General features: G+C 38.8%; 1 protein-coding gene, 1 long non-coding RNA gene and 1 pseudogene across 3 annotated transcripts; all 3 read left to right on the plus strand.

The window, feature by feature from the left end:
- The first annotated feature begins 763 nt into the window (after positions 1-763).
- LOC146706123 (uncharacterized) lies at positions 764-15,252 on the plus strand. 2 transcript variants are annotated; one of them, XM_085464148.1, is made up of 8 exons: positions 764-1,068; positions 1,562-1,629; positions 11,282-11,353; positions 12,338-12,402; positions 12,538-13,530; positions 13,613-13,774; positions 13,884-13,979; positions 14,266-15,252. In XM_085464148.1, the coding sequence occupies exons 5-8, from the start codon at positions 12,553-12,555 to the stop codon at positions 14,572-14,574; spliced, it is 1,545 nt and encodes a 514-aa protein (XP_085320274.1). In that variant the 5' UTR covers positions 764-1,068; positions 1,562-1,629; positions 11,282-11,353; positions 12,338-12,402; positions 12,538-12,552; the 3' UTR covers positions 14,575-15,252. The 2 variants fall into 2 exon arrangements, with proteins under 2 accessions (XP_085320274.1, XP_085320275.1); XM_085464149.1 differs by lacking the exons at positions 764-1,068; positions 1,562-1,629; positions 11,282-11,353 and having other exon boundaries at positions 12,145-12,402.
- On the plus strand, positions 2,253-10,183 carry LOC146706124 (uncharacterized). Its single transcript, XR_014921450.1, has 2 exons — positions 2,253-3,005; positions 6,693-10,183. It is a non-coding gene; the product is annotated as an uncharacterized LOC146706124 (long non-coding RNA).
- Positions 15,253-18,840: 3,588 nt separating the features above from the next.
- Positions 18,841-19,472, plus strand: LOC146706125 (uncharacterized; annotated as a pseudogene).
- Positions 19,473-25,744: the final 6,272 nt, after the last annotated feature.

The raw sequence follows: 25,744 nt of genomic DNA on the forward strand, positions 1-25,744 counted from the left end.
CCCATTTTCATTTGCAGATCTCCTGCACTATGAAGTCACTCTACAGGAGAGTCAGAGTGAGTGAGCTGATAAACGATTGAGTCATAACTATTCAGCTCACAGGCTCAAGCTGGCTTTTCAGCATATCTCCATTTGAACCACCATCTACCAGTCATTCACTCGGCAGCTCTTCATTGATTCTCTGCTGTAGGGCCATGTGGTCTGGGGACTAGCTATCATGTCGCTCAGCTTCTAATGAAATGAGATCAGATAATTGATGACAGTCACATCAAGGAAATAAGAGTGTCGCAGACTTTTAAACCGCAATCATTCTTCTGTGAGACACGAATGTCTGTCTGTGTGAGTGTGTGCATAAAGAAAAAAGCAGGACTGGTCTTTAGCCATTTGATATGCCTCTGGAGAAATAAAGTTGTCCAGTTGAAGTATGCAGATAATTCCAGGTTTAAGTCAAATTCCTTCCCACTTGGTTGTTTTGGCCAGCAGTGCTATTAGCAAAAGCAGCATTACATCAAACTCACTAATACACTGTAAAACCCAACAGTGCATCTTACTAAAAGAAGTAAGTTGTTCTTACTCAGTTCTGAAAAATAGTTAAAGTAACTTTCATGAAGTGTGTTAGGTAGACCCAAAAGTATACATATGTTATAATAACTTTATTGTAATAAGTACACATGATGTTTTTGTAATGTTTTAAGTACTGTTGCTTTAAACTGTTTAAGTAGTGTTAATTCATTTGTATTAGTCATCATCCACAGCCCCGCCCCCAGCGTTTTGCCTGGACTTGTCGGCCATGAGACACAAGTCTCGTCAAGAGAAATTTTGCAAGAGTGGAAAGTACAAGATAAACGTTATTTTTATGTTTTTTTGTTAATGCTTACTTCTAGCATACAAAACGTACATTTATCAGACTGCTTTGTTTTAGTTGTACTTTGTTGTAATTTATCATACTTTGTTGTAGTAGCTCGTAACTTAGCTTGCCAGCACACAATTCCCGCCTAGCGCTGTATGGAGTCTGCTTTCACAATTTAAAAAATTAACGGTTGGTGGCTTGTTTCAATCAAATAGTTGGTAAGTAGTCTAATTTTTGCAAACTGCATGGCACAAAACTTTTGGTAAAATCAGTGTTTAGGCTTTTCTGACTCTGAACTTTATCAAGTTCAAATGTAGCCTACTTTTGACACAGTGAAAATAGTAGAAAATTTATTTAGTGTTCATTTTAAGAGTTTACTGGACAAGTTCACCTTCACAAATTTAAAGTATGATGGTTAGTGGCATTTTAGTCGTGAAATAATTTACCTTTTCAAAGCTGCACTGCACCAAACCTAAACGTTTCTGACTCTGTACTTTCCAAGGGTTAGCCTATTGTGTACTTCACTTATGTAAAATTGCTTTATTATTTTATAACATTTAGTGTAGTTGACCAACCAGAATTGAAAATGAACTGTAGTTACTGTTTTCAAAGCTTGTGTTATCCAGGTTGACTGTTTTTAAGTGAAGTAAAAGTCTAAAAGTAAAAACTGTTCTGCTAGCTTTCTGTCCTCATGGCTTTGTGTTATTACAGTCTCACGATTGAAGGAGCAGTAGCATGCGAGAGATCATCCAGCACTGCACTAAAGACAGCCAGTAAAGGTGATTTTAAAACGATTTGGCATCAAAATGTGGAATTGCAAGTTGTGTAGTTTTTCTACTGCCATAAAAGTCATGTTGTTGAAGCATTATCGGCTCAACCATGGTCAGTACTCCACAATTTCACCCTTACCCTGTCTCTACAACACATGCATGTGTACATTTAGTACATTTAATTCATTAAAGATACACATGTCAAGAATGCACACTCCCACACAAAGAAAAGACGGTTCTTATCTAGATTTGAATAAATATGGATTTTGTTGCCCTGTGTGTAATTTTAAGCAGCCATTTATTGAAAGCCAAATGTTTATCCATCTGAGGGGGCATTTAAAACGAAAAGAAACTGTTCCATGTCCTTTCAAGAACTGCAATTTTAAAACCAATGTATACACAACCTTCAATGCCCACAAATGCAGAGACCACCAAAATTCAACAAGTTACAATGAAGGCATTGTGCAAAGTGTTATAAATGTAGAACAAAAAGATGACATGCAACTTGATTCAATAGAGTCATCAGATGACAATCAAGTGGCATCCACCAGTGAAATCAGTGGAATTGAGGGTTTAGAAGAGCAGTTGCAATACAATCTGGCTGGATTTTTCTTGAAAATGCAGACTGTTAAGTCTAATTGTTGAATGTTGCCATTGTGTTTCTTAAATTTGTACAGTCTTAGTTTAAGCAGTAGGATCAAAGCCATTCCTTTGATCCTGACCACCTCTCCAGCCACTCTGTGCTGGGGGAGGTTTTATTGTAGATACATCCTATCTGAAAGATCTGTTTCTTTTGATGTAAGCTTCCTGGGTTTATGACCCTTTGGTCAGCAGGAGGTCACACACACACACACACACACACACACACACACACACACACACACACACACACACACACACACACACACACACACACACACACACAGTGTATACATTTACATACAGTGCCTTGTCTTTGTAACCAAAGGGGGGTTGCAAGGGGAGGTGCTTTGTAAACTATTGTTTGAAGTTTGTCAATAAAAGGCAGCGAGAGGAGGCCACCATTTTTGGGGTTCTTTGTCGTGCTGGACACAGACGAGGCCTCCCTTGTGCAAGTAATGGATCGATCGACTGTCTTGTTTTCTTCATGATGAATAAGTCTCTAGAATTAGCGGGGTTTGTGGAAACACAGACCCAACATTTATTTGGTCCTTCGGAGCCGGAGCCTAACACATTGCATCCACCGAGGAGAGGGAGAGGACGCCACCGCAACGTCTGGGATGATTGACGTAAAGCCCTGGTGTTTTTGGCTTGCCACCAGGCCGGGAAGTTTGCGCCTGACCTCCCCTCGGGATGGATGACGATTGACGGGATCCAGAGACTCTTCCCATGAACGTAAACAAACAGTGAGTACAGAAGGCCTTAGAGAGCGTCTCTATAACCGTGTGAATGAATGTGGGATCCTAGATACGCGTCACCGTGATTCTGCGTGAAACGTTTGAGTCCCGGGGAGCGCTGGTCACGAGAGCGCACGTGGACCCAAAACAATAGAGAGCGGCTACGGGCTGTGCGTTAAACGTGAGTCCGGGAGCGCGCTAGCCGCGTGAGAGAGACGCAGGCTTCTCCGCCATTTGGGGCGTAGAGAGTTCTCCGCCATTGGGGGCGTGGAGAGAACCTAGGTTCAGAGTCCGGAATCTCCGCCATTTGGGGCGTTGGAGAGTGTCCGAAGGTTGAATTCTCCGCCATATGGGGCGTTTGAGAGTTTTCAACAGAGAGCGCTAGCTGTGCGTGCAGACGCAAGCGATAGGCCTATGTTGTGTGTGTGTGCGGGCCAGACGTGGTCTGCGTGAGTGTGGCTGATTGTTGTCTTGTAATGGAGAATAAAATGTGTAAGTCTGCCTTAGAAGGAGATGTAAAATTTATGCAGAAAGTTTTACCAGGCAGCACGCAGTATGTAGGTTGTTGGTATAAGAAATGTGGATTTGAAGGGACATTAGTGGAAGTTAAGTGTAAAATGCTGGTAGAAAGAATATCTGTAAGTGTAGCAGGTAAAACAGGTAAAGCGAAGCAGAGGAAGGAATTGCAGTTAGCAGTTGCTAAGTTGTGGCTGGAGCAGGCTCAGAAGAGGAGAGAAGCACAGAATGTTAAAAGAGCAATATTGCAAGAAGTAGTTGTGAAACCTGAGGATGAAACAGCTCAATCCACTGCAACTACTCTAGAACAACACCGTAGAAAAGCATTAGGAAGAGCAAGAATGTTAGCAGAAAGTAGAGTCAGAGAAGAGCGTGAGAGAGCAGAGGCAGAAGTGGAGGAGAGATTAAAGGCATATTAGGAGCAGCATTGAGTCCAAGACAGACTTGGCAGGGTAGGAAACAGAAAGTAAAGTTAATGAACACAAACGTTACAACTACATATCCATCCCTGACACAACACAAAAAAACAAAAAACAAAACATATGGTGTTTCTGTAACAGAGTGTGAAGATGAAGAAAGTTTTTCTCCTGATCAATTCCGCGAGTGTGAGAGTGTCTGACGTCATGGTGTGTGTGAAAGGTATCCAGCTGGGGCAGACGTGATTCTGCAGGTCACCTGCCCAGTGGACAAAAAGAAATAAAATAGTTGTGTGGATGAATGATAGCATGATGAGTGTTTGGTGTTTCTCAGTCTGAAACAGCTGTAATGCTATTTTCTGTTTTGGAGAAAAGTACAGTTAAAGAAAAAAAAAACAGAGAGAGATGTGTGTTGTTTTAAGCAGTGATGAGAATAATGGAAGTGTGATGAGAGATGAACACAAAAACATACTGAAAATGCATTAACCATACTAACCCCACATGCATATACACATACAATGATACTCATGAGACCAGACAGCATCTTAAGCATGAGATTCTGTTTGTCATCTTGTCCAAGTCACTAGTAAGATGAAAGTGATACATAGACTAGTGGACTGAATATTATAGGAGGACAGATGGTTGCATTATAGAGGAGAAAGCAGAATGCTGATGAGAGGTCTTAAATGAGTGAGTTGAGTGAGCTGATTGTGAGTTTCTGGTGTGTGAAGAAGTTTTACCATGACACACATTTAGTTACATGAGAACTAAAACTGATTATGTGCTAAGACAACAGGGTTATGCTGTATGTTGTGTGTATGGCTGATTGGATGAATGTTTGAGATTAAACTGGCTGTTTGATTTGTCTTTTGTTACGATTTATCCCCCTGGCATGAAGAACACGTGTCATGATTTAAACAAGGCCTATCTTTCCTTTATTTTCTTTGATTTCTTTTATTTTCTTTCTTTTATTTTGTTACTTTCATGGTGCACTGAAAGTTTTGTTAGATGATCTCTGAGCAGATCTGCACGATTAGAATCGAAGCGTCGTCAAGAAAACTGTTGCAAAGTGAGCTTCTCCAAAATTAAAATGGGCTCTTATTTGGGACAATCAGGAAACAAGTTCCTGTCCAAAAGGATTCAACGAGGAAATCCAGTCTAAATTATTTTTCTTTTTGAAATGACGTTGTTTTGCTGAGCGTGGAAACGAATGCGACGATAATTTCCACAATTAGCAAAAGAAGGAATCACTGAGTGAATGAGTAAGAATTTTAAAATAAATGGGGAACTGACTGACTGACTTAACACCATTGTGTGAAGTCAACCCCCACTTGACAAAGGTGTGGATGTATCTCTGTGTGTGTCTCTGTTACAGGAGCAGAAAGATGATAGTAACATCTGAGGTTGCGTGATGGTTTAACCTTTTAAATGCCATTTTTATGTTTGTGAATCTATCAGAGGTGTGTTATTCATGGGCTTGTGGTACTCACAGAAGTTACTGTGAGAAAGTGTGTACACACCTGCGCAGCGCTAACATTTGCATTTTTTCTTACAGCATTGCAGTTTTTCATGTGAATTGATGATGCGATTTATACCAGGACAACTGGTTGATGTTCTTTCCCACTACAGGATTTCTGGGTTTATATGTGAATGACATTCTTTCCACGGCTAGGGTTAGCTAACTTTATGGTGTTTTTATGGCACCTCTGGAACCTGTTGACCTGTGTCTGACCTCCGTCTGACCACAGTCAATGGGTATTGCTAATGTTTGTTTCTCTGAGAATGCTGTGGAGGATTCGGCAGAAGCGGACAAGTGACATGAGTAAAACAAATAAGAGATTACGATATTTATGGAATAGTTTATTATGGGCTCATTTGCTGGCCACTTTTGGACCCATAATAAATATATGAGTGGAGTGACTTTGCTTAAGAGAAGTCACCGATTACATTAATGTTAACTGAGCACATGGGATGATCCATGTTTGAGGCGAATTATGGTAATGATAGTGATTTAATGATTTGAGAAAACCTGCACATGACACTTGTCTCGCCCGTGCTGAATGCGTATTACTTTTTTGATATAATTGTTTATACGTGTGAAGTTTGATTTTATTCCAGATTTTGTGTATGCAGGCTCCTGGTGGAGCCAGTTTTTAAGACAGGGATCCAGGTTTGGTGAGTTGACGCATGAGAAGTGTCCATGCGTCAAGAGGTGGGGTCCAGAATTAATATTAAACAATGTTTACTATTATTGTTGCAGTGATTTGTGTGATTAGCTGTTTATTTACAAGTATTAAACCTATGCAAGTGGTGCATCCATGTTCAGATGAGGCTTTGATGGCCTATAAGTGAAGTTCACTGATTATAATGTGGAATGACGTTGAGATGTTAAATAATTTGGAACAAATTATGGGAAAAAGTAGAAGTTTAATGAGTTTAGAATAAACCTGCAATGATACTTGTCTCTGTGATGCTGAATACTTTATTACTCTTATGATCTACAGTTGGTTGCAAATGTGAAGTTGTTTTAAATTTAAGACTTTGTCTTCTGTGATACAGGAGCTGGGAGCTAAACAAGCTGAACATTTAAGTGCTGATTAATGTTCTTACACAGGGTTACAGCTTGGAGTGAAGCTGCTCCAAGGGACAAACCCTGGAGATTGTTTTAGGGAGATTGTGCAACACTCTTGTACATGTCTCATTGGGGAGTTGACACATGGCGAAAGCCGTGTGGCGAGAGGAGTGTCATTTTTTCAATTTGTAGATGTCGTGAGATGCCATGATGAGAAGGAGTGACTGAGAGGATCGCCCACAAAATGGAACCTGAGGGAGCGTGCCAAGCTCCAAAAAGTGACAGCGCAGAGGAGGTCCAGCGATGGACTTGTGGTTCTGTGAACAGCACAAATGCCAGGTGACTGTAAAATAACTAACAGCACTTTTTCCACAAGTGAAGCCAGTAACTTACTATCCTAAAAGATTAGCTCTAGTTGCTCGTGCTTTACCTCCATGCGTGAGATCAGTATGTGCAGCAGCTTAAGCTGTACAATGTTTCAATAGTTTATTTCACCTTTTGCAATTGTTAGTTCCACACGAGGTAGATGTTTACTATTGCGGACTAAACTTACATTTCTGTCACCTACAAGACACTTGTCTTTAATGTTACTGTTACTCTCACAACCACACATATTACCATAAAGTGGTGCAGAATTCTGAATCTGCCAAACCCTTTTTGCCAACGGAGGAGGGCACTTCTCATGAGTGTAGAGAGCGCGAGGAGAAGAAGTGTAAGCTGAGGGATGACTTAATAGATGTGCCACTCGTTGAGGGAAAGGTTTGGTTTGTTGATGATTTGAGTTTTACAACAGCAGAGGGACAGACTAGAACACGTTTTACTGTAGCTGACAGTGAGAGAGAGTTATCTATGTAGGACAACTAGCATGTTTCATGTTTGCTTGAGCAGCAGAGACGCTAGCTTTAACGGAAGCGTGTAAAGCTGTAGAGAGACAATATACACTGATAGGCAGTATACATTTGCTACTGTACATTTCTTTGTAGTGCAGTGAGTGAGACGAGGGGTGACAACCTCTACAGGGAAACCTGCAGAACACACCAAACTCTTGCAAAATCTGCTGGAGGCAGCGTTATTAACCAGTGGAATTGCCGTTTGTAAATGTGCAGCACACATGTGAGGGAAAGATCCGGTTGCATTAGGGAAAGTTTTTGCAGATAAGATCGCAAAAGAGGCAGCTTTAGTTAAACATGGTGTTAACCTTTTATCAGTACAGCATTAGCAGACATGCAGGCCCACTCACCTACTGCAGGAAAACAGTTGTGACTTACAGAGGGAGCAAGCTTGCAGGATGATTTTTTTATCTGTGTGATAAACCAGTACTGCCTAATAATTTGTATAAGACTGCTGCTATTTTGAGCCATTGGCTATGCCATGTCTCAAACAGGAGGGAGATGAGCAGTCGTTATACTCACTCTAGGATTATTAAATACTTTAAAAAAAAAACAAAAAAAAAAAAAACTTTTGCAGACAGTAAAGTTAAGATTTAGGAAGACAGGCAGGACATGGTTAGACTGTATAGAATAAGTACATGAGGATTACTCCAACAGAGAATGGTCTGACTCTTTGAGATTACACATGTTAGAGCATTTAGAGTTAGAGTTAGAGTTCCAGTCTTCTGTAGTGATGATAGAAAAGCAGAAGAGAGAGCATATTAGCAGATTAGATGCTTGAAAATGTTTAAAAGTAAAGTAGTCATGAGAACAAATGATCTGCCAGATGATTCTGTTTCTTCGCAGGAGCAAAGCCTGAAGTCTGGAGATTGGATGATGATAAGGCCATGGAGAGGAAGTGCTGGTCCAGTCCATGGTGGGAAGGTCCATATCGGATGCTGCTGACGACGACCACAGCAGTGAAGATTGCTGGAAGGAACACTTGGATATATCAAGCGCACTGCAAGAAGGTGACACACATCCAGGCCAGCTCGGAGTAAGTGGCAGGAAGACCGGGAACAAAGGGGGGGGAAAGCCTCCAGGGCCCCTCGTCTCAATCCGGTGAAGAAACCAACTGAGCCACAGGTACTCATCAGAATGGCTGGGAATGTGCTGTGCATCTTCTTGTGCCTGTGGACCCTGAGTGGGATGACAGGGAGCGCACTGGAACAGAGCAAACCACACCCAGTACCAGCATGGGTTTTCAACAACTACTGGTGGCAGTTTAAGAACACAACCGCTCACATAAACAACGAGACCAATGGTTATGCTTGTGATGCCACTGGCTACACATTCTTCTGGACTGTGGCCCTGTAGCATCACTGAGAGCGAGACAGTTTGTTTGGTTGCTTTAGCAACACATCCAGGAACACTGCCAACTTTTCAACTGCTCTGAACCTGAATGGAAGGTTGATTCACCAGTAGCTGGGAAGGTGAACTGCTCTGGTGAGACAGACCTGCTCGTCTGACTCAAAGAATATGACTTGTTGCAGGACATTATACAGTTAAACGAACTGGAAACAGGCCAATTGCCTATGTGTACGAAGGACAATGGATTAGCCCAAGTTGGAGATTAACCATGGAACATGGCAACATCACCTATTCTTTTGTCTTTTGCAAGAAGGATGTAAACAGAGAAGCCTTTTGTCTACATTTACATCATGAACACTTGAGGTTTTGAGCCAAGAAGATCAAAACACCTTGATCCAATTTCCTTTACAAAGCTTTTTCTGCGGTGACAACAGGACAGGAGAAGAGTTGTAAATGCAGATAATTCACAAGTTGACTCTAACCCCCACAGGATGCCTACAGTGAGAAGATTTGGGGGGTTGATAGGAGTCATAAAGAAGGGTGTTGACTTGCTGCAGCTTTGAAGTTAGCTGAGAGCCATATGGACAAACAATAAAGTCAACTGATGCATTTAAATACCTATGTCTGTATACAGTTGGATTGTAGTGACATATGATTTTTGAGAATGATGATTCTTCTTGTTTGACCTTTGACATTCAGTTGTTTACTTGAAGAAATACATAATGAATTGCACGACAGGAGTAGATCCGCCACAAGGCTGGATAGCTTGGTTACCGTCTGGTCCTTGGTGGCATCTTCTTTTGAAGATATTAATTCCTGTTTTTGAACTGTTGATACTGATTTGCTTATGTATAGGATGTAGTTTACTGTGCATGAATGAAATCTACACTGACACTGTCTAAACAAAGGGTGCATAAGTTGAAATTTAAGAACAATGACAAAAAGGAGGGAAATGTTAAGTCTAATTGTTGAATGTTGCCATTGTGTTTCTTAAATTTGTACAGTCTTAGTTTAAGCAGTAGGATCAAAGCCATTCCTTTGATCCTGACCACCTCTCCAGCCACTCTGTGCTGGGGGAGGTTTTATTGTAGATACATCCTATCTGAAAGATCTGTTTCTTTTGATGTAAGCTTCCTGGGTTTATGACCCTTTGGTCAGCAGGAGGTCACACACACACACACACACACACACACACACACACACACACACACACACACACACACACACACACACACACACACACACACACACACACACACACACACAGTGTATACATTTACATACAGTGCCTTGTCTTTGTAACCAAAGGGGGGTTGCAAGGGGAGGTGCTTTGTAAACTATTGTTTGAAGTTTGTCAATAAAAGGCAGCGAGAGGAGGCCACCATTTTTGGGGTTCTTTGTCGTGCTGGACACAGACGAGGCCTCCCTTGTGCAAGTAATGGATCGATCGACTGTCTTGTTTTCTTCATGATGAATAAGTCTCTAGAATTAGCGGGGTTTGTGGAAACACAGACCCAACACAGACCATTCTCCATGTGTCCCAGAGAGCAACACAGGAGATTATTGAGCATATTGATCAGTTGTTTTTGTTATCAGTACCTCTGGTTAGAAAATCAGTTGTAGATATACTGAAAAAGCACAACTGTACATATACGGACAAACTGGTGGATGAGATTTGTCAGGCAGTTTCTGATAGTAATGTTTTACATAAATGTGTCACATCTGAAGGACCACTATCTACAGCAAAGAGGAGGAAATCATATTACGAAGCAAATTTTCCATATGTCAAACCTGTGGAGTATTTAATTGAATCGTCAAAGCACACTTATATGTATGTGCCTATTCTCACATCTTTGCAATTGTTGTTGAAAAAAAATGATGTGCTTGAAGAAATTAAACAAGCACCCACACAGATTCCTGGACATTTCATGTCATTTTGTGATGGATCCTACTACCAGGAAAATGTTCTACTGTCACAAGAGGGACAGAAATTGTCAATAATACTTTATGTGGATGATTTTGAAATCGCAAACCCACTTGGTACCTCAAAGAAAATACATAAAGTCTTTGCAGTTTATTGGACACTGGCAAACTTTCCAGTTAAATCTCGTTCTGCTCTACACTGCACTCAGCTTGCTCTGCTGTGCAATTCCAATGATGTACGCCAGTTTGGGTTTAAGGAAATGTTGTCACCACTCTTAAATGATCTGAAAACTCTTGAAGAAGTAGGTGTCTACATTGAGACTCTTGGTGAATGTCTTAAAGGCACTGTCTACTCTGTTGTGGCAGACAACCTTGCTGCCCATGGACTTGCTGGTTTCAATGAGAGTTTCAGGTCTACATATTTCTGTAGGTTTTGTCATGCCACCCAAACAGAAATGCAAACAGAAAATGCTGTTACAGGGAATTATGTAATGAGAACAAAAGATGCTCATGATAATCTTGTGCAAGAGCTTCAGAATGATGACATTGAGGAAAACTATGGTGTTAAAAACCCCTGTGTTCTTTCTGACCATCTCTCTTTCTTCCATCCTGTCACAGGCTTCCCACCTGACCTCCTACACGACCTGTTTGAAGGTGTCGTTCCTGTGGAGTTGGCACATTGTTTAAAAGGTTTGATTTCTAAGAGATATTTTACCTTAGAAGACTTAAACAGAGCAATTCTGCGCTTTCCCTACCAACATTCTGACAAAGTTGATCGCCCTCATCCAATACCCTCAAATTTTGCCAGGCGAGGGACCATTGGTGGGAACGGGCATGAAAATCATGCCCTTCTTAGACTGTTGCCTCTTCTCATTGGCTCCAAAGTTCCAGAAAGAGACACTTTTTGGGAAGTGCTAATGGATTTAAAGGACGTAGTTCAGCTTGCCATGTCTCATACTTTTAGTGACGAGACCATTCAGTACATGGCCTGTAAAATATTAGATCACAGACAACTCTTTCAGGAAGTGTTTCCTAATGTTCGATTCAGGCCAAAGCATCATTACATCGAGCATTACCCACACTTAATAAAGTGCTTTGGTCCCTTAGTTCATCTTTGGACAATGAGATTTGAGGGAAAGCATAAGGTTTTCAAAAAAATAGTTCATGACACTCACAACTACAAAAATATACTAAAAACTTTGGCAGAGAGACATCAAAGCATGATGGCATTTTATTTGTCCTCATCAACGTTTTTCAAACCACCTGTGCAAACATCCAAAATGGAGTCTTTGTACATTTCATCATTACCTGCAGATACACAATTATTTATTTCAGGTATTGCTGACAGTGACACAATATATGCAACAAAAAAGGTTACAATTAATGGCACAAACTTTGCAATTGGCATGTTTGTATGCACAGGTGCTTATGCTGCATTGCCAGAGTTCAAAGAGATTCTTAATGTACTGCTCATCAGAAACAACATTTATTTTCTCTTGAAAGACTATGACACTTATTACGTTGAGCACTTGCGTTCATATGAAGTAGCAGAGAATCAACAGAGGGGTCTCCGTCACAGTGTAAAATCTCTGTGCCAACTGTCTGACCACATGCCGCATGTTGCTTACAAGATAGCAAATGAACTCATTCTAACAACAAACCATTTCATTCCAGTGTCTGACTAAAGAAACAGAACTGAGACATCAGCTGATTCCACCAATTTCTGAACCAATGCAAAGGTAATTCATCTATTCAGTTTTTTTGTATTCACATAAATGTTTTTATATTTTTGCACAATTAATATTTTGTAAATAACTGTAAACACAAACATGCATTAAAATGCCACTATAATATGTGAAACCTGTCTGTTACAGAAATAACAAATTCAGATGGAGGCAACAGGAATATTGAAGCTAAGGGTCATCCTTGATAAGGATAATGCTGAAAAACTTATTTTGCCATCTCGTCCAAACAGTGTGCAAGCCCTCATAGATGAGATCAAATGTAGGCTAAATTTTACTTTTGACTTTCGGCTTCAGTTTCATGACCCAGATTTTGATAATGCCTTGTGTAATTTGGTTAAAATAGAAGACCTGTCAGCTATAGCATCTGTTAAAGTTGTCAGGTTAGTTGAGCTGGACCAGATTTCAACGAGCACTGATGACACAATCCTTCAGACTGATAGCACTGATACCATAGATTCACCAGAACGTATTAGTAGATGGCCAGAAGTTTTTATTGTTCCGCCATTTTCTTATGAAGTGGAACATGTATTAAGAGAGGGTAATGCAGCATTTGATAAAAATGGGAAAGTAATTACGCTGACACGAGATCAAAAACACAACATACTTGAGACAATGGGGGAAGAAATCTACAAACTAAAAGCATACCCTAGTACAACACAAATTGGCAAGGCTGCAGAAGCTTTAGTTAGAAAACACCCCTGTCTGAAAGAGAGGAATTCTGACACTGGGTGGGAAGGGTGGAAGAATAGCCTGAGATATAAAATGGGAAACCAAAGAAAGAAGTTGGCTAAAGCTGGCATCATGGATGTTGCTGTGAATGCTGGAAAGCGCAGCAGAACAAACCCAGATGGAGCTTCACCAAGGGCCAATATTAAAAGACCTAGGAGAGGTGAGGTCAACTTCCTTCCTTCTTATCCTTTTGGAGAAACAAGGGAGTCTCTGGAAACCAGAAGACTTGAGATGGTAGAGGAGTTCAAGAAGACCTCAGCAGAAAGAGACATCCCTCTCATTCATCAGCATATGATGCGCACTTTTGCCCTCCGGCGTGAAGAGATTGTCACCACTTCTCCTCCTGTATCAGAGCTCAAGGACAGATGGCCAGCACTCTTTCATGAGACACAGGTAAGTACAACTACGTATATAACATTTGCTGTTCATATAGTATGCTGTGTTTTGCTTATAATATTTTTGGAATTCTCCTCAGCTCTACTTTGAATTTCATCGGATCACCAATCAGAATCTGCCACATGTGTTTTATGCTGCACTGGATGATTATGCTCCTCAGCTGATTGGACTTTACAAAAAGAGGAAAACTGGACGGGTCGGTGAAAGGATGGAGCAGCTTTTGTTGGCATATGGAAAACAGGTATTTAAAAATACTAATTATTATTCTGCTTGCTTGGCAGTTGCCATTGTTATGTTTATATATATATATATATATCTTTATTTTATTTATTTATTTATTTTGTTTTTAGGACAAAAACGACATCTATGCAACTAGAACAGCAGCTCTGGCCGGCCTACCAATGTACCTCAAGGAGGATTCTTCAGAGATTTTCAAAACATGCAAGGTACTTGGGTATTACAATAATTTGCACATTTGAATTTAAAAAAGGTTGAAAGGAGTTTATAAGTCATCTGGACTTGGGTTGAAAGTTGAAGACATGAAGTTGAATGACTTATAAACTTCTTTCATCCTTGATTTGACTGGATGAATGAAAAATGAACCTTCACTGTCAATTTAAAACATGTTATGATATATAGAATTTGAAAAACTGAAGAAAGGTGCTTGACCATTTGTATTTATACTTTTAACAGAGGTATTACAGATGAATAATTGTGCACTGTGTATTATAGGAGGAAATTGAGTTCTATGAAGCCACAATTGCTCTGGTTGCTGATGTCGATGAAGAGGAGGTGCCTGGAGGAGTTCCTTTCTCACCACGCCAAGTGTTCATAGTACTTGAAGATCAGGTTGTTATGACTCATCACTCATGGACTGATGCTCTGGTGTGTTTGTTTGGGCTAATCTATGCTCTGCATCTGAGCTATCCTGAGAAGTGTACTGGCTTTTTTGAGTTCATTCAAGTAGTGTTGCTGAAGCTAGACGATGAGAGAAAGCAACTAAAACCAAAATTGCAGACACTAAAAAATGAGCTTGTGTAGATGATGTTTGTTTTTCACTGTCAGTATAGTCGTACTTTTTCAGTTATCTGTGAATGGCTTCAATAGTTTTATTTGTTCAGGGTAATTAGCTTTCTAAAAAGCAATGTGGAGAAAGCTAAGAATAAGGAGACAATCCATATTTGACGTTTTGTTTGTGATTGAAAAAAATCTTTACATAGTGTGTAATCTTAAGCTTATTTCTAAAAACACCTTTTAGTTACATGGAAATCTTTTGGAAGATAACTGATAATTAGTCAATGTGTACAGTATACTTTCAAGCTTTATTTTTTTAATTGTGTGATGAGTGCCAGTTTACTTGATTCGAGGTCTGGGCAAAACTGTTGAGAAGCCACAAATACTTTTGAGAATATTTTTTGTTAGTTCAGCTGTTTTCTATAGTTGCATTGCTGTAGTGCATCTGATTTCATTATTATACTAAATGTTACTTAAAATTGTGATTGTTATGGCTCTAATTGCCTCTAGACTATTGTTTTTTATATGATGTACACCTAAATTTGTGTTTTGTATATTTAATTGATTTTCAAAATGCTAAAAAAACCATTCAAAATTCCCTAAAAGCGCAAGTTTTAAAATGCCTAATTATTTGTTTGTTTGATAATGGCTTTAGCAGTCATAGGTTATGACTCAAAGTATGGTTGTATTCATTCTGTATTTTCTCTGCAGTTAAAGTTAATAAAAACTGATTGGAAAGAACGATAGCTTGGTTTTGTGTTAATAGTACTTGAACCATTTGGTGCAATCGGTTTCCCCAAATGGATTAAGTTGTTTAAATACAACTATTTAAGTTAATTTAACTTAATTTGAATATGAGCATGTAACACTTTAAATAAGTTTGAATAAATACAGCATCTTAGTACAACAAATTTAATGGTTTAAGTTAAAACATACTAAAAACAATGAGTAAATAAACATAATGCATTTGAGTTACATTATCATATTTGCTTTGGGTTCTCGGGACTCTAATAAAGTACTTAAATAACCCAAAACTGTTTAAGTTATAAAACTTGAATCAATTGGTGCAATCGGTTTCCCCAAATCATTTGAGTTAACTTAACTGGTCAGGTTTTACAGTGTAGCTGAAACACCAGAATTAGCTAGGGTATTAGTATTAGCTATTAGCAAAGGTAAGTGTGACAAAAGCAGCAAGACATTTACCACTTGAATTGTCAGAATTTTAAAGAAGAGAATTTAAGGCTAAATAATTATCTAAATTGTGTTGTAACATTCACACTTGTTCAGCTTTGACATCAAGTATAGTGACAGCTGTATTGGCATACGGTGTCCCTACAGAGTTGAGGATTTTGGTGCCATTTTAATGGGAACGAAAGTGATCTAAATCAAAAGCTAGCTCTAGTCAGTGGGCTGTGTCTATTGTAGAGTTATAAATATAAAGTTTAATGCAAACAAATATGCATCCTTTTATTTATTTTTTTATTTTGAAAGACTGAGGGGAACACAATGGTACATTTTTACACATCTCAGTTAAAAAAGCACTTGGACAAAATTCAAAAGGAAATGAGCCACAGCTGGCAATGCAGAAATAGATAATGTTATCCGTCTGTCTGTAATGGTGTTGTGGGAAAGTATACAGCAGCAGATAAATGCTTCCTACTGAAATATAGTTATTACAAACAAGCAAGTCATGAGCCATCAGCAGGACCAAAATAATGAGTCCAGAAATCTTACCAAGTAAACATCCACAGCTGGTGGGGATCACTGTACGTGTCTGGACCGAGTGTCTGGTGCCCAGTGGAATTTCAAAGGCTGATGAACCCGTGGGGATATTCTTAGTGAGAAGTGGAGACCGTGTGTCTGAGAAAATAACTATTGACCTTGTTGGATTTTTAATTTGGTAATAGCAGGATGAAGAGGACTGCCAGGAAGATGAGGGCGTGGGACATTTGGTCAAATTCCCAAACTGATTCCCTCCAACTGGATGGTGAAAACAATATAAGCTGTATAGAACATATGTAGCAGAGGAAAGACACCTTAAAAAGAAGAAAAAAACAACAATGCTTGGCGCTTTCTTCCTCAATCACTGTGATTTGCTGAGTATGATTTTATTATAACGAGAAGAAGTATTTTTGCTAAATCGCACAGACTGTTCGGCATTTATCTGCTGCATCAAACTCTACACATAACTACTAGTTCATCTACAACTATTTGTTGTCTCTCCCCCAAAAATCGAGACAATTGATTGGCCCAGTGTTGGTGCATATTTTATGTGTTGCTCAATGCAAACACAAGAAAATCAGTACAGCCTGGTATGAGACTATTAATCAAGCTATATCAACTATTCTTACTCTATTACTAAATTACTTCAGAGGCAGACGAGGCTACTGAACAACTTAGCATTTGTAGTTGTAGCCTTCAGCTAATATTATTACATTATAACTTGTGTATTTCCCTACCAGGCAATAGATGGCTGAACACAGTTCTCTGCCTTGAGCTAATGAGGTCCCACCAGAGTCAGCGTGATCAACATTAAGACATAAAGCAGCAGCATTACAATGCTCTCAGAGGAGGTATAAGTGCACATCTCTGTTCTCTGTCTTTGCTTCCCCCCCTCTTCTGCTCACTTCAGCTCTCCGCCTCCTTCTTTTCCTTTTCTTTTCCTTGTGTCCTCCTTTTTGCTCCTTTTTTTTTAGTTCTTAATCAGCAACCCCTTGTTTAGCTCCTCTTGTCATTGTTGCGCTCTGTCTTTGTCATGGGATTCATTTTATGTAGTTAGGCACAATGAGATTCCACTAAATCTGGGTCAATTTTCTGTCTGAAGATTAATTTTACATGAACCTATTTCTAGAGCTCGCCGACACACTCGTACATGCATGCAAGCACATGTACAGCAGACACACACGCTGCACCTATTCATCATGCAACCAGTCCTACCATCCCCCATGAAGGACATGCAGACACACACACATAAACGGGGCATCCTTATTTTGCTGTTTTACCATGCAGGCAAGGAAAGAGGCGAAAGGCATCATGGTTATGATCCTCCAGGAGCAGAATAATCTGCTGAGAAGGGGGAAGCGGACGATTTGGATGTGTAGATAATTAAATCCTGGCCTGTGAGAGGACTAATGATGAGATTTTCTCAAAGCTGCTCGACCTTATCGTTTTCATCCGAGCCATGAAAACAGCACTGACTGCGAATCATGTTGGCACTTTTATTCATCACTCAGCAGTTCACTCTTTGAGAGAAGACTCTTCTGAGACATGGCAAAGTCTAGATATAGCCCAGCGTGAACCTGATGCTCTGTCCCAGAGCTGAGAATAAATATGGACCAGCTGGAACCGCCACACTCAAATCAGATTGCTTATAGGCACCTTTGACATTTAGCTTGAAACTGTGTACAGATGGGAGGCGGGATCTTGCTATAGCTTCTTTTTATCATGTTCGTATAGTTTGCATTCAGCAACAGGCAAACTAGAAATCTGTGTTCAGAAGAATTATGCAGAGATGGTGCCTTTAGTATTTTGTCTTTTGAAACTCATTTCTAAGTGGAACAAATGAAACCTCTTGACTCCGCAATAAAAGATTTTGTTGTTATATAAGATTGTCATTGTCAGCTTTTACCCCCTTTTATTCTTTAACTAAAATAAAGGAACTTTTGCTCAGGTTTTTACACTTTTTTCAAGCAACTCCAAGTCTTATTGATTATGTAACAATTTTCTCCTTAATCAGCCCTATTATTAGACTGAATCAAATATAATACTCAGGTAAGGCTTTTGATGCCTCAGACATTGCGGTGCAACTGTGTTGTCATTTCGTGGTTTGCTGGAATTGGTTTTCATTTCTTTGATCTCCACCAGCAAGGAGATGATCTTTCACAGAGTGCTGATCTCTGGAGAAGAAAAAGAGAAATAAAAAAGTCTGGCTTGATGCTGTGAAACACTCAAGGACGCTGTCATGTGATACATTTAAGTCCACCGTATTTTACTGAGTGTTTGAAGCTATAATGATGATGTAAAAATGGCTGTAATTCCTAAATTTTAATTGTGAGACAATATTCCTAAAACTGTGTGCAAAAACATTTGTGACCAGCAAAGACCAATGACCGATCCACCACCAGGCACCAGGCCCAGGATCCACCACCAGGCACCAGGCCCAGGATCCACCATCAGGCATCAACAACTAAACAGGTGTGTTTGCATCTTATCTGAGCCGCCTACAAAATGCCACCAAAGAAAGCCACAGTCTCCGAGGATGAGATGGAGGAGATTAAGAAATCTCTAAATTACATGTCAGGAGAGCTTTCTACTATCTCCAAACAACAGAAATTGCTTTTGGATATGATGGGACAGATTAAAGAACTGCAAAAACTAAATGAAGAAAAGGACAAAAAAATTGCCCTACTTGAGTCCCGAGTGGCAGATCTAGAGCAGTACACCCGTATGAATGACTTAATAGTAAGTGGATTGGAGACCAAACACAGAACGTATGCCAGAGCTGTAGTGGCAGAGGAAGGCAGGGAGCCCACTGAAGCTGACATCGACTCTTTGGAGCAACAAATTCTCAATTTCTTTAGTGGCAAGGGAATTACCATTAATAGTAAAGATATTGAAGCTTGCCATCCTCTGCCTCGAAAAATAATAGTGGAAAACCATCTATAATGATTCGTTTTGTGAACAGAAAATCAAAAAAGGAGCTACTAAGACAAGCTAAGAAGCTGAGAGGAACCAATGTCTACATAAACGAGCATCTGACAAAGAAAAATGCTGACATAGCACAACAAGCACGAATACTAAGAAGACAAAACAAGATTCAATCAACATGGACTGCAAACTGCAAGGTCTACATCAAACTCAAAGGAACACCAGAAGAACAAAAAGTTGTGGTCATTAAAGAACTTTCAGAACTGGAAAAATACTAGAAATGCTAAAAAAACCAAAAAAACAACTCGAGACACCAACTATAGAAATAAATCATATAGCATGACAAAACTGTGATAAATAATCACTTTTTTTCTTAGTAAGGTGAAAATGAACCTTACCCATATATGAACATTGTATATAAGAATTTGGGACTAAAACCCTTTGAGTATACTGATCACAGACCATGGGACTTGGAAAATGATATAGACCCTGAAAACAATTTCTATACCAATAAGTATGATCAAAAATGTGAGTATTATACAAATGAGCAATTCAATCAAAATATAATAATGGATAATGTAATATCAATCATACATTTTAATAGTAGGAGCCTCAATTCAAACCATTCAAAAATCCTGGACTGTCTGGCACAGTTTTCTAAGAAATTCACTGTCATTGCAGTTTCAGAGACTTGGTTAGATGGGGCTCAAAACTTAGTGAAGATTGATGGCTATGACATGTATTACATCAATAGAAATAAAAAAAGGGGGAGGGGGTGTTGCCTTTTATACTGATAAAAATGACAAATGTAGAATCATCAGTGAACTGTCACTAGCACTGGATAACATAATGGAGTGCATAACTATCGAAATAGAAGCTGAAAAGTCAAAGAATCTGCAAATCAGCTGTATCTACAGGACCCCTGGATCATGTATAAAAATGTTCACAGAGGAAATGTTGAAGATGTACAATCCCATTAACAACAAGAAAATGACATTTATATGTGGTGATTTCAATATAGATTTGTTGAATCCAACTGTGAACAGTGCCATCACTGATTTCATCCATACAATGTACAGCATTAGTCTTTATCCCTTAATCTGCCGTCCAACAAGAATAACCTCACATAGTGCTACACTTATCGATAATATTTTCACTAATGTTGTTGACAGCAATGTTGAAAGTGGATTAATAATAAATGACTTAAGTGACCATCTACCAGTTTTTGCAACAGTACAGAGCTACGCCAGGATTAACAGATGTGAACCTAATAAGAAATTAAGTAGACATAAAACACAAGAAGCAATTTGCCGCCTCAAGAAAGAGCTCAACAATCAAGACTGGAGTAACATCTATGTTCAAGACGTTGACGTGGCTTATGAAAACTTCTTATCAATAATATTAACTCTTTGCAATAAACACTGTCCCCTGGTGAATAAAACAAAGAAAACTGAAAACTCAGGAAAAAAACCATGGCCAACAAAGGGGATATTGAACGCATGCAAGAAAAAGAATCTGTTGTACAAGGCATTTTTAAAGAAAAGAACAATAGAAGCTGAACAAACTTATAAGAGGTATAAGAATAAATTGACAGGGATCATGAGAAGCAGTAAAAGAAATTACTACAGTAAACTTTTAGATGAAAATAAAAAAATATGAAAAACATGTGGACAGTGCTAAATAATATTGTAAATAAAGGAACTAAAGGATTGGAATATCCAAATAACTTTCAAATACAAAATACAACAACTAGTGACATAAAACAAATTGCAAATGGTTTTAATGACTTTTTTCTTGATGTTGGTCCTGCTTGGCTAAAGAAATTGTAAAAACTGGGCACCCTCCTAAAACTAAAACTATTAATGTAGCAAACTCAATGATTATGAGGGGAGTAGATGAAGAGGAAATTATGGATGTAGTTACATCCTTTAACTCCAAGAAATCAACTGACTGTGATGGCATTGATATGCACTTAATTAAAGATATTTTTGGATGTATTGTGAAACCATTTACCTACATTTGTAATCTGTCATTACAAAGTGGTTTATTTCCTGATAAGATGAAAATTGCAAAGGTAGTTCCAATATATAAAGCTGGAGATAAACATCTTCTCACAAACTATCGGCCCATCTCTCTACTACCGCAGTTCTCTAAGATACTGGAAAAAATATTTTACAATAGATTATATGACTTTATCATAAAAAGCAATATGAACAGCAGTATGGATTTAGACCCAAAAGGACCACAACGCATGCCTTAATGGAGTTTATAGATACAGTAACAACTGCTATTGAAAACAAAAAATATGCTGTCGGAGTTTTTTTTAGATTTAAAGAAAGCATTCGATACAGTTGATCACAGCCTGTTACTTAACAAACTATGTACATATGGGGTCAGAGGGGTGGCATTATCATGGGTTAACAGTTACCTTGCAAACCGTAAACAATTTACCCAAATAAATGCCATGGAGTCAGAACTGAAACCTGTTGTGTGTGGGGTTCCCCAAGGATCAGTTTTGGGGCCGCTGCTTTTCATATTGTACATTAATGAGATATGTGCTATTTCAAAGTCTTTGAAAATAATATTATTTGCCGATGATACAAACTTACTGTGCTGTGGAAGTAACTTGGAACAACTTCTGAATTAAATAATCTGAAGACCTGGTTAATAATAAATTAACATTGAACCTGAGCAAAACAAAATTCATAATATTTGGGAATCGCACATATTCTGCTAACAGTAAACTGACAATAAATAACACTGAATTAGACAGAGTATCTGAAATAAAATTCCTTGGTGTGATAATACATCACAAACTATCCTGGATTCCCCACATTACTCATGTCAAAGGCAAAATATCGAAGTCTCTGGCAATTCTCTATAAGGTCAAGGATCTCATAAATCAAACATCATTATATACTCTCTATTGTTCTATTATACTGCCGTACATGACATACTGTGTGGAAGTGTGGGGAAACACGTATAAGACACACACTTATCCCATATACATTCTGCAAAAAAGAGCAATAAGGATAATAAATAAAGCTACTTCAAGAGAACCATCAAATCCACTTTTTATCAAATTAAATATTCTCAAATTTAAAGATTTGGTTGACCTCAGAACTGCGCAAACAATGTACAAAGCAGCAAATAAATCTTTGCCCCACAACATTCAGAACTTGTTCCAAATAAGACCAAATACTCATGACCTGAGAGGAATCCTTATGTTCAGCAAGCCAGTAGTAAGGACAAGTAAATTATCAGAGCATTACAGTCAGAGGAGTTAGTGTGTGGAACACCTGTACAGATGAAATCAAGACAAGTACATCAATACAAAAATATCACACGATTGTTCAAAAATAATAAATTGCATGAATATAGGAAATCTTCCCCTCAGTGACTGAGTTGTCTGATTGTGTCCTCATTTTTTTTATAGATCAAGGCCTGAGTAACCCAACCTTAAGTGTTCATTAAGGTGTTTGTCACATAGATATAAAACAAGCTCAGAGATTAAGCGGGTGTTATAGACAGGGTGATTAGTTTATGTAAAAATGTAGTTTGTTGTTGTTCTGGTTTACGTGCTGAAAATGTTTTTTATTTGTGTATGTTCAATGTGTTAGACTTGTACATAGTTAACCATATATGATCAAATAATGTTGAATCCTGGATATGGATTTGTAAGCAATGAAATTTGAAATAAGGGGGTAGGAACAAGAAAAGTATAAACTTCATCCTACTCCTTTTCGAGCACACGCATTCTGTAGACAAAGATATATACATGAAAACTTGATGATTTTTACGTTTTTTTTCTTTCTGTTGTTATTTCAATTATATTTGCATGTTCGAAATAAATTATATCTATATCTATATCTATTTCTACCAAAGTCGACCACAGGGAATGCTCTGCTTCTATTTTCCTCATGACATTATTTTAGATTTTGTTTGGTAGTTTGATAGTGTGGGCTATTTTTACCTGGTGCCTTGGTGGAGTAGATCTAAAGCTGGTTGATCGATACCATAGAATTAAACCATTCACAGGAAAATGGTTTGTGGGAATCTTTTCTTCTTTCTTTCTCTATTTTTCTCTTACAGGAGGTCCATACAGTACGTGATGAGGTGGGTGTGAGTGACTGGTCTTGCCATAACTCGGCATGTCATGACAACGATGCTGAGTGATACCCAGTATATAAATCATTGAGGAAAAATTGTAATATCAGACCCTAGTCTGTCTGGAGACAGTATTTGTATGTAATGAATTTTAGGTCATCCAAATGTGATAAAATAGCAGCAAACAAAATCGTCAGTCACAATTCAATTCAATTTTATTTATATAGTGCCAAATCACAACAAAAGTCGCCTCAAGGCGCTTTATATTGTACAGTAGATCGCACAATAATCTACTGTAACAAATTAACAGTTTATTCTGTCCAAAGGGATCAGTTCTCTTGGCTGTATTGCACAAACAAACAGTCTAATCCATGACAAATTCGTAAATAAATTCTTTTCAAATTAATTCAATTTCTATAGTGCCAAATGACTATTACAGTCACCACAAGGTGATTTAAATTGTAAGGTAAAGACCCTACAACAACAGAGATAAAATCTCAAGAATCAAATGACCCTCTGTGAGCAAGCACATGGTGACAGTGGAAACGAAAAACTCCCTTTTAACAAGAAGAAATCTGTAGCAGAACCCGGCTCAGAGAGGGACAGTCATCTGCTGCAACCAGTTGGAGGTGAGGGGAGGAAGACAAGACAAAAGACAAGATGTGGAACAGAGTCAGAGATTAATAATAACTCACCTTTTACATTTACTGTCAAATTAATGTTCATATTACATGGTCAGTAGTAACCATGGCCATTAAAACCATGCGTGCATGCCAGTTGTGTTGACTATACTATTATTAAGAACAATTATTGTTGATAGGAAGGCCCCAACCATACCTTACTAATGTGGGAGTCAACCACTAGGACCACTCCCTCCACTGACCAATTAGATCATGATCTTCACCATCTAACAGGGTACCGTTATGCACTGGCGTGCAACATGTGTGACAAAGCAATATTTCAACATGTCACAACATTTTGTTTTGTCTAAAGTTCTTTCTTTAATATTTTGCACATGTAAAATTTATCAACATTAGAATCTTATGTTGGGCAGCACGGTGGCACGGTGGTTAGCACTGTTGCTGCACAGCAAGAAGGTCCTGAGTTCAATTCCAACATCAGGCCAGGGTCTTTCTGTGTGGAGTTTGCATGTTCTCCCCGTGTTTGCGTGGGTTCCCTCCGGGTACTCCGGCTTCCTCCCACCGTCCAAAGACATGCAGCTTGTGGGGATAGGTTAATTGGATAATCCAAATTGTCACTGAGTGTGAATGGTTGTCTGTCCCTGTATGTTGGCCCTGTGACAGACTGGCGACCTGTCCAGGGTGTACCCCGCCTTTCGCCCTATGACAGCTGGGATAGGCTCCAGCGCCCCCCGCGACCCTGAAAAGTGGAAGCGAATGGATGGATGGATGGAGAATCTTATGTTAATGTGGTTCTTAATCAGTCCTAACATAGCTCAAGGTAGCATACACTGCAGTCCCAACCAGTACTCACTTGAGTAGCGATTCTTCTAGGAATCACAAAGTGACAAAGGACCTTGAGCACAGTTTGAGTGAAGACCCATTAAGTAATCACTATGAGGATGTTTCACTAAAATGGGACAAATATAGGACAAATAGCAATTCCTATTCCTAAAACCTTTAACTCAGTCAAAGGATTGCGTCCACCTGCCAGCTGAAAATACCCAGTTGGAAGGGCTTGAAGGCATTATGGAGACTTTTTTAATAGAAATGTTATGAAACAGAACATTGGTTGAAATGATGTCCGTGTTTCAACCTGACAAAATCCACTAAGCCTTTTTTTTTTCATATCTATGTAAGTGTATCCAGGGATATGATCTGGTAGACCGAGTACTACTATGAGCAGTAGGTCATTTCATTATAGTTCAGTCATTTTTCACTTGTACAAGTAGGATTTAGGGTTTTTTCTCTGCACTTTCTCTAGGTAAAAAGTGACAATAGTAAAAAGTTGAAAAAAAGCATTTTCAAGGCTGAACATCATCAAACTTTCAATGGCCAAGAAAAACAACATGGGTACACCAATAGCAGAATTGACACACAGCACCTGTGCAGCTATTGCTGTTTAAAGTGCAGTGTAAACACATTATGTCAAAACCTCAGAAGAATCTACCAGAGAGTATGATACAGAGTGAAATTATAGCAGAAAACATTTTTTGGTAATAAATCAAATCGAGTTGGGGGTGAGAAAACACTCGCTCACACCGAGTAACTGAATAATGTCAGGAAAAAACAGTTCAATAGAGACATTAACTGAGAAAGATGAAGTTCATTAACCCCAATCCAGTAACAGCTGTGGTTTTAAAAAATGAATGATTTTGACTCTAATATGTAGAAGACATCCAGGTTATCCAGACACGTTATTACAGCGCTCCATCTGCCAGCCTCAAATGTTGAATAAATAACCTCGGTTGAAATGTGAAATA

Source organism: Copadichromis virginalis, linkage group LG7 (genome assembly GCF_057382275.1).
Source record: "Copadichromis virginalis isolate Kocher_CV1m ecotype Utaka linkage group LG7, C_Virginalis_male_GT1.1, whole genome shotgun sequence".
NCBI lineage: Eukaryota > Metazoa > Chordata > Actinopteri > Cichliformes > Cichlidae > Copadichromis > Copadichromis virginalis.